The sequence below is a fragment of the Desmodus rotundus genome, chromosome 12 (assembly GCF_022682495.2).
Source record: "Desmodus rotundus isolate HL8 chromosome 12, HLdesRot8A.1, whole genome shotgun sequence".
NCBI classification, from domain to species: domain Eukaryota; kingdom Metazoa; phylum Chordata; class Mammalia; order Chiroptera; family Phyllostomidae; genus Desmodus; species Desmodus rotundus.
Genome location: NC_071398.1, coordinates 295043 through 307357, shown reverse-complemented (window position 1 = coordinate 307357; position 12315 = coordinate 295043). Strand labels below are relative to the sequence as shown.

Sequence of the window (12315 nt, the reverse complement as noted above, 5' to 3'; positions counted from 1 at the left end):
ATACTCCGCCTCGGGGCGGGGCCACGTTGCTTTTGCCCATCGTCAGCTGAGCACTCGGGTTCTTCCCACTTCCTGGCTTTTGTGAATGACGCTGCCGTGAACACGTGTCCACGCTTTTGTGGGGGTGCCCAAGTCTTACACAGCTTTTGGCACATGTGTTATATTTTACGATTAAAATGCACAACAAAAACAATGGAAAAGCTCACAGGTGCTGACATGGGGCATCTCCTATGGTCTGCAAAGCTGAACATGGCGGCCCTGTCAGCCCGGGCAGGGCCCTGAGTAAACAGTGCCGCCCCCTTCCTTCCTGCCCAGCCCCGTTGTCTCAGGCCACTCCTGCGCCTCCTCACCCCCCCTTCCCCACACTCAAAGACACAGGGCTCTGCAGGTGGAATGGGGCATTTTCACCTTCCTGGGGACAGGCCTGGGAAGAGAACAGGTGGCCGGGGCAGGGCCAGTGCAGCTGTGAGGTCCTGGTGGCTGAGCCCTGGCAAGCCTGCATTGCTGAGGCCACGGTGAGCAAGCTGGGGGCCAATGGGCCGGGGGCGCAGGGCGGTGTTGCCACTCACGGAGGGGAATGGGGGAGTGCGGGGTGCTGCTAGAGGGGAGGTGACCAAGCACGGCCCCAGCCCCGGAGCTCAGGTTCAGCAGGGCGCAGCCTGGGAACAGATGGGCTTCTGGAAGGAGGGAGTGCTGGAGTCAGACAGGAAACAGGTTTGCAGTGCGTCCCCATGGAGGGGTCTTCCCTGCGTCGTCTGGGAAGAGGGGGCCTCCTCGGTCCTGGGACAAGGCCCAAACCTGCAGAGGCTGCTGGGGCCGCTGCCACCCCTCCTGCCCACGTCCCCACATCTCGCCATCTGCGCTGCCTAGGATGTCCCTCTGTGGCCGTCCGCCCTTCAGGATACAGCTGCCTTGTGCTTACAGGGACGGGATGGGGCGGCTTGGCAGCCCTACCCCTCGCATACAGAAATTCGGGGAAGGTTGCTGACTTGTGTTCTGCTCCAGGAGGGGAGCAGTTGGATGTCGTGAATGGGGGGCATCCGGTGTCCCAAATGTGCCCTCTCCTGGCCTCAGGCCCCTGTGCACAGGGGAGGAGATGCAAGACGTGGAGGGTCCCCTCTGTCCAGGTGGTGACGTCAGGACACCTCTGACCACCCACTGGGGCAAGGACAGTTCTGAGAGGCCTCGGTGGAACACAGACGCCCCAGGGACAGGCAGGCAGGGGAGGCCAGGGCCCCTTTCTCCCTGAACACTGTCCTAGGCATTTCAACACATGAACACAGTAACAGTGGTCGACGTGGAACTCGTACCCTCTGCCACTCTGCGGCCTGGGCTCAGACCGCTCTGAGCCACGCGGCCTGGGCATGTGTGGTCTTTGCCTCAGTTTCCAGACCTGGGAAGCGGGATGACCACCCCTGAGCGGCCTCCAAACCCCCCCTCCCCAGGCAGTGACCTCCTGGGTCACAGCTGCAGGAGCCTGACGGGCCACCAGAGGGCAGCCACAGGGCTGCCAGTGGGGTGGGCACCTGCCACCCAGCTGCCTGAGGGGCCCAGCCCCTGAGAACCCACCAGCTCAGGCTCCGAGTCTGGCCCATTCCACAGACGGCACTCACACAGCATCCTCACAGTCCTGTCTCCTTCAAATTGAGAGTGTCTCATGCCACACCCCCGGGCCAAGGCTGGGCCCAGCCACCTTGGTGCCCCGCTGGGAGGGTCAGCCGCGATTCCAAGGTCACGACTGGGGAACTCCTTGCACTGGATGAGGGGCTGTAAAGGCGTACCCTGCTGATGCGGCAGTGAGGACCTCGGGCACCAGAACTGCCAGGGCCTGGACCAGGGGACCCACCCTCCTGGGGCAGCTCGGCCAAGACCGCCGACACACCCCGAGGCCTGGTCGGGCCCCAACGGGAGCTGTGGTTCCTCAGACAGCAGGTGCACCAGGTCCAACACCACACCGCAGATGCCTGCACGACCCTCCCTGGGACGCAATCCAGGGCCCCCCGGAGCCACGGTTGGTGGGGGGGCCGCTGGGCAGATTGCGGGGCTGGCTCCTCCGCCCTGGGGGACGGTGGGTCAGGACTGGGGACAGCAGGCAGTGGACAAGTGCAGCCACGTGAGGCGCAGCCTTTAGGCAGAAAAAAAAAGCAGTGAGAAACCCTAACAGCTGTGGGGGGTCTGGAGGCTGCTGGGGGGCTATCACCCCCATTCCCAGGTCCGCAAACCAAGGCACCAGCTGCACAGGCCCAGGGCTCAGAGCGGTCCGATCCCTGGCTTCAGGGTTGCAGAGCATGCGAATCGTGTGTCGACCTGTTATTGCGTTTGTTTTTCAGAGCGACACACTTTTCAGTCCCAGGGTGGGACTTATTATTTTCCAGTCCCGGGGCCTCCGGAAGAAGGGGCTGGGACGGGATGGTGGCGACCCACTGTCCCTTCAGACTCCCTGACCAAAAAACGCCAAAGACAAAATGAGGAATTTCAAGATCGTGACAATGACCGAGGCCAGGGCTTGCCCAGAACGGGGTCCTGCCAGAGCCTCTGCGGTTGTCCCCATCCTGCCTTCCCCGCCAGGCCCACGTGCTGGCTCAGAGCTGGAACATGCGGGTGATAGCTGGGGGGACCCAGGGCCCCTCAGCCCCAGAAAGAATGGAGAAGCCACCACGTGGAGGTGGGGGTCCTTACCCCTGACTTCCTCTGGAGCCTCGGGGAGGGGCCCCGCCCCCCAGTGCTGATGGGCGTCCTCGTGAGGCTGCTCGGCCCAGTTCCTCACTCACCCTAACTCCGTCTCCGTGTCTGTTCTCCAGGGACTCCTGTCCCCCCGCCAGGGCACAGACAGGGGAGCAGGAAGCGTGGAGTGTCCAGGGGAAGCAGGTACCCCTGCCACCTGCTGGCATCCCTGCACTTGTCTGCTGTCCCTGGTCCCATCAGGACTCCTGACCCCAAGGTGGGGTTGGGGAGAGGGTGCGGGCTCAGGGAACCCAGAACCCATCAACTGCGTGGAGGGCGCGGTGGCCCACTGGGGCCTTCGGGAGCCCCTTCCTCTCTTTTAGTCCATTCAATTTTCCCACCTCCATGCACGTGCTGAAAATGTGACAGAGAGCAGGAAGTAATACCATTAAAGGCAGAAGTCTCTCTCCCCCATGCCTGGCCTTCCCATCTGAGGTTGGTGCCAACGCAAGGCTTCGGCCGGCCCTGCACGAGGGTCTTGTCCAAATGTGGAGTCGCGGGACCACTCCACAGCCCAGGCCACTGTTGGGGGTGCCCAGAGCCCAGGCAGCCCTGTCCTGCCCTCCCCGGGGTGCAGGGCCCCCTCAGCCCCTCTCCTGGGCCCCCACCCTCGTGGGCTGTTCACGGCCAGCCCAGCCCAGGGCAGAGGATCAGGGAGCCAGGTGGCGGCCCTCACAGCGCTGCAGGCCCCTACTTGGATGCCCCTCCATCAAAGCCCCTTCTCACTGTAGCCCCCCTGGCTCTGAAGTGAGGGAAGCCCCCCACCTACCTCCAGGACCATCTCTGTGTTCCTGTCCTCCCCAGTGTGACACTGGAACCCCTCATGGCAGCAGCACCCCAACTGGGGACTGTCCTCCATTTAGAGACAGTGACCAGCAGAGGGTGGGCAAGGGTTGGGGTTGGGTGTCCCCACAATGACCCCACCCAGCCACTGGGACCCTAGGTGAGGACAGGACAGCCCACTGCGGGGTGCCCCCCACCCCAGCCTCAGAATTCGGAAACCACTTGGTGGAGCCACCCCCAAGCTGGGCCTTCCCTACATTTCCACCTGCGGCAGCTGGAGTGGGGGGAGATCGCCCACGGCTCCCCACATATATGAGTGCCAGCACCCCAGTCCTGCAGCAGGGAGGGTTCCCAGACGGTGTGGGCGGTGACGGGGTCAGGGCGCCGGGAGAGCTTCCTGGGCTGGAATCCCTGAGTCCTTAGCTGACCACTGGTGGGGGTGCCGCAGGCCCAGCACCAAGCCCCCTCCCCGCTGCCCCCCACCTCACCTAAATCAGCTCTCCCCTGGAGATACCCCCCACGGCACCACCTGGGGACCTGCACTCCTCGCCACAAATGCAGTCCTGGGCCCAAGCCCAGCCTGCGGGTCAGAGGGAGCCTGTGCCCCCCTCCCTCCTCCCCCCCCACTGCCTGGCCGACTGAGGCCTCACTTGCGTCTGCAGAAACCAGAACCAGCTGACGTGTTGGACATCCAGCTCCTTGTCCTGCTCTGTGGTGTCGTAAAGGCCCCCAGGACGTTTTACTTGTAAGATGTGGCCTTCGTGTGCAAGTGAAGCTGGCTGGAGAACTTAGGGGACGGCTGAGACTTCAGAAAAACAACCACAAACCCCCAAGCTCAGGACCAGGGAGCTGGGCGGCCTGAGGCAGGTCCCGGCAGCACCTTCCTCCTCACTGGGGGCTCAGAACAGGACTGCGGACCTGGGCTCTGTGATCACCCACCTCTGGAGCCCCCTGGGTGAGGGCGCACCTGCCAGTGCATCTGTTAGTGGGCACCTGCTGTATACTCAGTGAGGCCCAAATGTGAACTGGGGGGAGACGGACAGGTGAGTGCATCATGGGGGAGGCGGGGGATGGTACACAGGCTGAGGCTCTGGGGTCTTCCAGGGGATGGAGGGCAGGTCGGAGCAGGGGTCCCTGGTGCCGGATTGAGGGGGAAGAGGGTGGTTTCTGGGGTCAGGGAGGCAGTGACTTGAGGCTGGGACCCTGCTCCTGTCAGGACTCCCTAAAGGAGAACCCGCAGCTGTGCCAACTGGGGGTCCCAGGGCCGCTCACCAGGTTGTACAGCCCCCCTGGGGAGCATGGGGTGAGGGCAGGCCCACCTGGCAGGTGAGGAGAAGCCACCAGTCTGTGAGCTGCAAAGTCACCAGGGACTGGGGGCTCAGCAGGAGAGGACAAAGGCCGGCCAGGCTGAGTTGAGGCTGCTGGCCAGGCCCCCAGGGCAGCTGCACCAGGAGACAGAGCCAGGTGGCCAGCAGACACCAGGCCAACTGCAGCCTCTAGAGAGAGGGGTCAGCATTACCGCATTGCGAGCACATGGGTGGGCCGGCCCTGCCCGTGCCCTGAGCCTCGGACAGGTGACAGGTGATGTGAGAGGTGAGAATCAGACTTGGAAACGAGCGCAGTGTGCACTTTGCTTGAGTCAAGCTCTGGCCCCATCTACAGCAGCCACTGGCTCGTTCTGCACGGAGCCGACTGTCTGGACGGCCCTACAGCCCCCGCCACTCCCGCCGCTGCGCTCCCGGGCACTGCAGACGAAGGCGCAGAGACCGCCAATGCTGGAGGAAAGGCTGTGAAGCAGCCACAGGCCCAGATAAACAAATGAGAAAAACAATTCCAGTGAGCTGAGGACAAACACCTCGGAAAGCAGACACACACTCTCCACACCCAGAACCAGTGCAGATGCATCGACAGCCACCAAGACACCAGAAGCGACTCCTGAGAAATGCAGTATGTGATTCCCTAAAGAGAATATTAAATGAACACTCTGGGAATAGAAGCAGAAGCAAACCTGAACAGGGACAGAAGACACAGGGACAGAAGACCCATGTGACAGGGCCCTCGACCCAGGAAGGGTGTGTGTCCGACCAGGGCAGAAGGGGAGTAAACCTGAATGCTGAGCCGGCCGCGAGACATTTCTCAGAGGGCTCCTGCCCACCATGTGACCTCTGCTGTGGTCTGCAACTCCGGGGGTGGGGGGGGCCTGTGCGGGGTGACTGAGGGGCCTGAGTTCTCACCAAGTGGCCCCTAAGAACTGGGGTCACACCCACCATGTCCTTCCTAGAAATGTCACCCTGTCAACCAACTTGCAAGAAACGCTTGCAGCTGAAGCTGTCAGGCGGAGCATGGATGTCCCGGTGAGTCCAGGGCCACACAGAGCCCTGGTGGGGCTGGCCAGACAGGGAAGCCAGAATGCGGCCCCTCCTTTACTCAGAAGTTGTGTGTTTCGTTCACTGTGGATTATAGTTGCAGAAATATGTTAATTTTTTATAAGTATTATGCTAAAATGCTAATTCCTGCAATGACTGGGGTTTCTGGTGCCCCCAGCCTGACAATTGTGCCCCAGGCAAGTTGCTCACTGTGTCCAGCCTTGCGCCATAGGGATGGGCTGAGCCAACGCCCAGGCGGTGGTGCAACGGGCATTGGGTGCTGAGGGCTCTGGAGACTGGAGGCTGCAGCCGGCGGGGAGAGGACCCCATCTTGCAGAGGAAGGACACTGATGGTTGGGGCCTGTGCCCGCCGGAGCCCACAGCAGGACCCGGGGACCCTGTGAGGGAGTCGGGGTGCAGGCGCCGGCACTGGTAGGTGTGGTGGGAGCAAAGTTCACCGTACTTCCAGTTCTTGTTTGCAGACCTCAGGCCCGGTCCTGATGGAGGCAATAACAGCGCAGCCCTGGGCTGTGTCGTCACGGGCCCAGCCACAGGTCCTGGGGACTTGGCACCTGCCCTCTCTCGCCGGGAATGTGCTGACCGCTCATAAACAGCAATCACCTGAACAAAGGCCTCTGAACTGTCTTCCAGCCACAGCTCATCCTCCGTGCACGAGACAGCTGGGCCCGGCGCGCCTCGGGAGCAGGGACCTGAGGACAGTCATGTGGGCCAGCTGGTGGCTCTGGCCCCTGGTGGCCATCTGCACTGCAGATAGGTTCCAGGAAGAGGCAAAGAAAATTATGCAGGCCAACCCTCTCATTGACGGGTAAGTAGCCACTAGTGGGCTGAGGGCTGGAGGCTGGGGGCCGGGGGCCGGCAGCCAGGCCAGGTGCCCCTGACTTGAGGCAGGCACTGCCCTGTCATCGCAGGGGACTCGGGGCAGCGGGCACAGAGAGAGGGGGTCCCAGTGCAGGTGCTGGGGGCTGCACAGAGGTCCCAAGGGCCCAGCAGCTGGAAATAGTCAGAGAGCTGGGATGTGGGTACCTGGGACTGTGCAGAGGCCTGGAGAGCTGGAACGAGGCAGACAGAGTCAAAGCCAGTGACGGTGGGTCAGCTAGTACTAGCGCCTCTTGCAGCCAGAGCATCCGAACACGCAGCTTCAACAACAGAGAAGCCGGGGGGGGGGGGGGGGGGGGGGGGGGGCCGTGCGCCCTGGCACAGTGTTCCACAGGGCAGGGGCTCAATGAGGCCACCAGTCCCCAGGTCACCTCAGGGCTTACAGTGGCTGCAGGAGCTCTGGCTGCCTTGTGTCTGCCTGCCACCGAGCTAGGATAAAAGGGCAACAGGGGAGCGACAGCTGCCACAGGACAGATTGAGTTACACAGGCACACCCAGCGATAAGGGGACAGAAGTATCTCTTCCTTTTTATTAGAGAGGGGAGAGGGGGAGGAAGGGACAAAGAGAGGGAGAGAAACATTAGTTTGTGGGTACCTCTCGTGCGCCCCCTACTGGGGACCCAAACTGGACTGCAAGCCAGGCCTGTGCCCTGACTGGGAATCGAACCTGCAACCCTCTGGTCCGCAGGCCAGCGCTCAATCCACTGAGCCATACCAGCTGGGGCAGAAAAATGTATGTTTCGAATGGCCACGTGCCTTGCTAAAAATGGGGGGAGGGTCTGTTACCAAGGGAGAGGAGGAGAGCGCCCCCACAACTCGCCAGCAGCACCCCCACAACAGCTGCGCATGCGTGCTTGTTGCACAGCCCCTCCCAGCACCCGGAAGCCTCGCCACCGCCCAGCATGACTCCCGAACCACACAGATACGGAGAGTTGACTGCGGCTTGAGACAGCGGGGTGGCCCACAGGATGGAGGCAGCCTTGACCCCCTCCCTCTGGGAGGCAGCTGGAGGGTGGGACTGGATTTCCTAGGTAGACGGGGGAGGGGGGCCTCCAGGAAAGGCGTGATGTCCCCTCATAGAACTGGTGCAGCTCTGCCCCAGGGACAGCGCCCGCTGTCCCCGCCCCCCACTCAGGCAGCAAAGCGTCTTGACCCCCAGCCCGGTCCCCTCCCGTCCATCTCACCATTCACAGAGCCCCTCCCCCCACCCAGAGAGCGGGGCGGCTTCCGGGGTCTGCGATGGCGCTCAAAGAGTCAGGGGCCGCGTGCTGGGGCCTGCGGTGGCCCCCCGGGCCCCCCGCATCCCAATGACAAAGCCCTGTCCAGGCCCAGATCACACTGGATTAGAAACCCAGAAGACCCCTGCCTAGACGTCCCGTGTGTGCGTGCTCACGCTTCTGTGTGTGTGTGCGTGGGCACAGGCATGTACTCACACACAGTGACTGGTAAAGCCCAGCTTCTGACCGGTGGTCTGTGTGGGCCTGAGACTCTGCATTCTGATCGGCTCCCACAGTCTGAGTGGCTTCTCCACACACACACACACGGGGCACCTAGGAAAGGCTCTTGGAGGGAAGACCTATGCATTTATGGCTCTCAGCGCAGGTGACCTGGCTCAGGTGTGTGTAGGTAATGAGTAACCTGTGACCTGAGGGCAGCCTTAGTCCTAAGACTGTGAGAAGCAGGAATTCAAGTGGGGACAGAGGCCAGGGACGGAGCTTGGAGCCCCGGGCCCCAGTGGCCACGCTGACCTGCCTCCTACACCCCTCTTGGCCCAGGCACAACGACCTGCCCTGGGTGATGCTCACCAGGTTCAACAATCGGCTTTGGATTAAGGAGGCCGACCTGAACCACCTGGCCAACACCCACACCAACATCCCCAAGCTGAAGGCTGGCTTTGTAGGGGGCCAGGTACGGCCGGGGTGGCCCTGCACTCCCTTATGTTGGGGGTCCATCTCCCCGCTCCCTGGGGTCCTGGCTAAGATGCAGCCCCTCTCTTGCGGCAGTGTTCCCCGATCTCCTTGGGGCTCCAGAGCTTTCCAGGGAGCTCTGACAGCCACACAGGCTGCAGAGACTGCTTCCCAAACCCGAGGGGAGCCAGCCTGACGTCCCTACGCACATGGAGGGTGGGGCCTTGGGGCCTCAGGTCCTAGCTCCTCCCCCCGCCCCCCAGTTCTGGTCCGCGTATGTGCCCTGCGACACCCAGGACAAAGACGCTGTGAGGCGGACACTGGAGCAGATCGACGTCATCCACCACATGTGCCAGAGGTACCCGGAGACCTTCGTGTGTGTTACCGACAGCAAAGGTGGGTGCCCGCCCAGCCGGCCGCCCTAGCCCCCGCCACCCCCACCTCGCCCCGAGCGGAGGGAGCGCACCTGCTGCCCAGACACCCACGCCCCGTGCGGCTCTGCTCACAGGCATCCGACAGGCCTTCCGGGATGGGAAGGTGGCCAGTCTGGTAGGCGTGGAAGGCGGCCACTCCATCGACAGCAGCCTGGGCGTCCTGCGGGCGTTCTACCACCTGGGGATGCGGTATCTGACCCTCACACACAGCTGCAACACGCCCTGGTGAGTGGCCCCCAGGGGCCGGGGCTGGGGAGAGGCTGCTGGTGGGCTCAGATGCAGTCCTGTCGCTCTGGGTCCCCACGGGGGTGGGGTGGGGGGGCGGGGGCGACGATGATTCTCCTCCCTCCCAGGGCTGACAACTGGCTGGTGGACAAGGGGGATGACAAGGCCCAGAGCCAAGGCCTGTCGCTCTTTGGGAAGGTGAGTGACAGGGGCAAGAAACAGTCACCCTCAGAAGAGACAGGACCCAGGAGACGGTGTCCCACCTACTGAGGCCTCGGTTTCCTCACTCACCAAAGGAAGCTGGCCGGGTCTTCCAAGGGCGGGTATTTAGCTGGAACCTGCTGGTCATTAGAGCGACCCCAATCTTCTAGCCATGGGGCCCCTACCCCTGCCTAGACCTCTCGGGGGACAGTGGTGAACCCCACGAGGCTATGCCAACGCGAGAGCGCGTGGCGCAGCGGCCTGGCCCAGGGCACCGGGCCCTCGCCCCCACAGCCCGTGTCCCCACAGAGCGTGGTGCGGGAGCTGAACCGGCTGGGCGTCCTCATCGACCTGGCACACACATCTGTGGCCACCATGAAGGCTGCTCTGAACCTGTCCACGGCCCCAGTCATCTTCAGTCACTCCTCTGCCTTCCAGCTGTGCCGGCACCCGCGGAACGTGCCGGATGACGTGCTGCAGCTGGTGGTGAGACGCCTCTCAACCTGGGTGGGCCCCGGGCCCCGGGGGTGGGGGCTGAGCAGGCTGCCCCATGCCCACAGCTCCTCTCTGTCCTGAGCAGAGGAAGAACGGCGGCCTAGTGATGGTGAACTTCTACAACGACTATGTCGCCTGCAAAGGGCAGGCCAACCTGTCCCAAGTAGCAGGTAGGTGGGTGCCAGTCTCAGCGACTGAGCGGGAAGGCACCTCTGGCAGGACCCACACCTGTCGCCTCCCTTGCAGACCACCTGGACCACATCAAGAAAGTGGCAGGGGCTGGAGCAGTGGGCTTTGGGGGGGACTTTGACGGTGTCTCAAGGTAAGGATGGAGACTGTGCCTGGTATGGTGACCCCCAGGTGCCTGTTGTGAGGGGCTGGAGGGGAAAGTGTCCCGGCAGGCCTCCTCTGAAGGCCACCCCGTCAGGCACCCAGTGCCTCAGGGTGGGGAGGCAGGTGGGTCCGCAGGCCCCTGACCGCTGGGCAGTGGAGCCAGGTCCTCTCTGTCCTCCTCTCAGGCTCCCCACGGGGCTCGAGGACGTGTCCAAGTACCCAGACCTGATCGCCGAGCTACTCAGGAGGCAGTGGACGGAGGAGGAGGTCAGGGGCGCCCTGGCCGACAACCTGCTGAGGGTGTTTGAGGCGGTGGAGCAGGTGAGGAGGGCTCCCACTCACCCGGCCCCTCGCCAGGCAGGAGGGCAGGCGGCCCGGCAGCCCAACCGTGTGTGTGTCCACAGGCAAGCAACCACAGCCGCCCCCCCGAGGAGGAGCCCATCCCTCGGGAGGAGCTGGAAGACTCCTGCAGGACCTACTACGGCTACTCGGAGGCCCCCAGGCTCCACCGCCAGCCAGGGGCCCTGCTGGCCTCCCTCGCCCCCGCCCTCCTCAGCTTGCGACTTCCATGACACGCTGGGGACTGTGCGCCCTGGGCTTCGGAAGCTCAGGGGAGACTGGGCCATTGAGCACCTTGGGCTCCAAAACCACGACTGGCCCGTCCCAAGCAGGCACCTGGGCACACCTGGACAGCACGCTGCAGGGGCGGGTGCTCAGGACAGGGGCCCGCAGAGGACCCTCAATAAAGGCACCCACCCCTTTGAGTCCTGAGGTTGTGTGTCACCCCGGAGGGGCCTCCTGTGGATCCCAGGGCACAGCTGGCGACATGGCCCCTGGCTGGACATCCAGGCCCTGCAGGGCCCTGGTCTCAGAAGGACTCGGGGTCTAAGGGGGATTTGCATGTCACTGCTGGGGGGTCTTTAAAAACACAGCCTAGGCTCCAGCGTCCCCCCACATACTTGTACAGACATGCACACCCACACACCCACATCCTCCCTTATGCCTGCACGTGTGCACATGCCTCCATATGTACACACACGCCAGCACACACATACCCATACCCACCCACACATGTGTGCACACACCCCCTTCCAGTTATGCCTGCACGCGGGTGCACATGCTTGCATGGACACATGCCTGCACACACACACACCTGCACATGTATAAACTGCACACACACACACCCTCCCAGTTATGCCCACACACGTGCAGACACCTGCACGCACACACCCACAGGCCCACACACACGTGTGCCCACCATCCCTTGGGCTCAGCCTGTTGACAGACGGGAAGTGAGGGTGGGCAGCAGGCCTCAGGGCCACTCTGCAGCGTCTCCTTGCCACAGGGAGCACAGTCCGAACACAGTCCTACCAGACCCTGCAGGGCCGAGCTCATTTGCGGGGCGGGACAGCACCCCCTGCTGGGCATTCTGTGCATGTGTCGAGATGAATAGCCCCATGGGTGATACCCAGTGAGGGAGCCCAACACATCCGGGGCCCTTTCCAGACCCAAGACGGCCCTGAACACAGGCTGACGCCGGGCGCGGCCCCACGTGGACCCCTCCGTGAAGCAGCACAGACCTCCACCTCGGGCCCTGCCAACCCTAGCCAGCAGCCAGCTGGGACCCTCTCCAGAAGGCACCTTTGTGGGTATCGGCTGGTCACTGAGATCGAATTCACATTTAAGCAGCAGCAACCAGGGCCTCTGCAGAGCTGGCACCCCCCCCATGCCAGGGCAGGGGTCCCCCAGGGGCTCATCTTCTCATGAGAAAGGCTTCACTGCTTGCCCTGAATAGTTACAACCACGTTCAACCACACTGGAGAGAGGCCGGACCTCAGAACCCCCAGGGCCACTGCGTGGTCACTCACCAGCAGGGACACACCCTCCAGCCCTCCCACCTATGGCCCAGGGAAGCCGCCACCCCACAGCATGGAGCCCTCGGGGTGTCCCA

At 63.2% G+C, this 12315-nt stretch overlaps 1 protein-coding gene across 2 annotated transcripts; it reads left to right on the top strand.

Moving 5' to 3' along the window:
• The first annotated feature begins 366 nt into the window (after positions 1-366).
• DPEP1 (dipeptidase 1) lies at positions 367-11128 on the top strand. Of its 2 annotated transcripts, none has more exons than XM_024551568.3 (11): positions 367-515; positions 6525-6699; positions 8545-8677; positions 8940-9072; positions 9185-9335; positions 9464-9533; positions 9846-10022; positions 10117-10201; positions 10278-10353; positions 10550-10685; positions 10769-11128. In XM_024551568.3, the coding sequence occupies exons 2-11, from the start codon at positions 6596-6598 to the stop codon at positions 10934-10936; spliced, it is 1233 nt and encodes a 410-aa protein (XP_024407336.2). In that variant the 5' UTR covers positions 367-515; positions 6525-6595; the 3' UTR covers positions 10937-11128. The 2 variants fall into 2 exon arrangements, with proteins under 2 accessions (XP_024407336.2, XP_045044379.2); XM_045188444.3 differs by lacking the exon at positions 367-515 and adding an exon at positions 6163-6305.
• The last annotated feature ends 1187 nt before the right edge of the window (positions 11129-12315 follow it).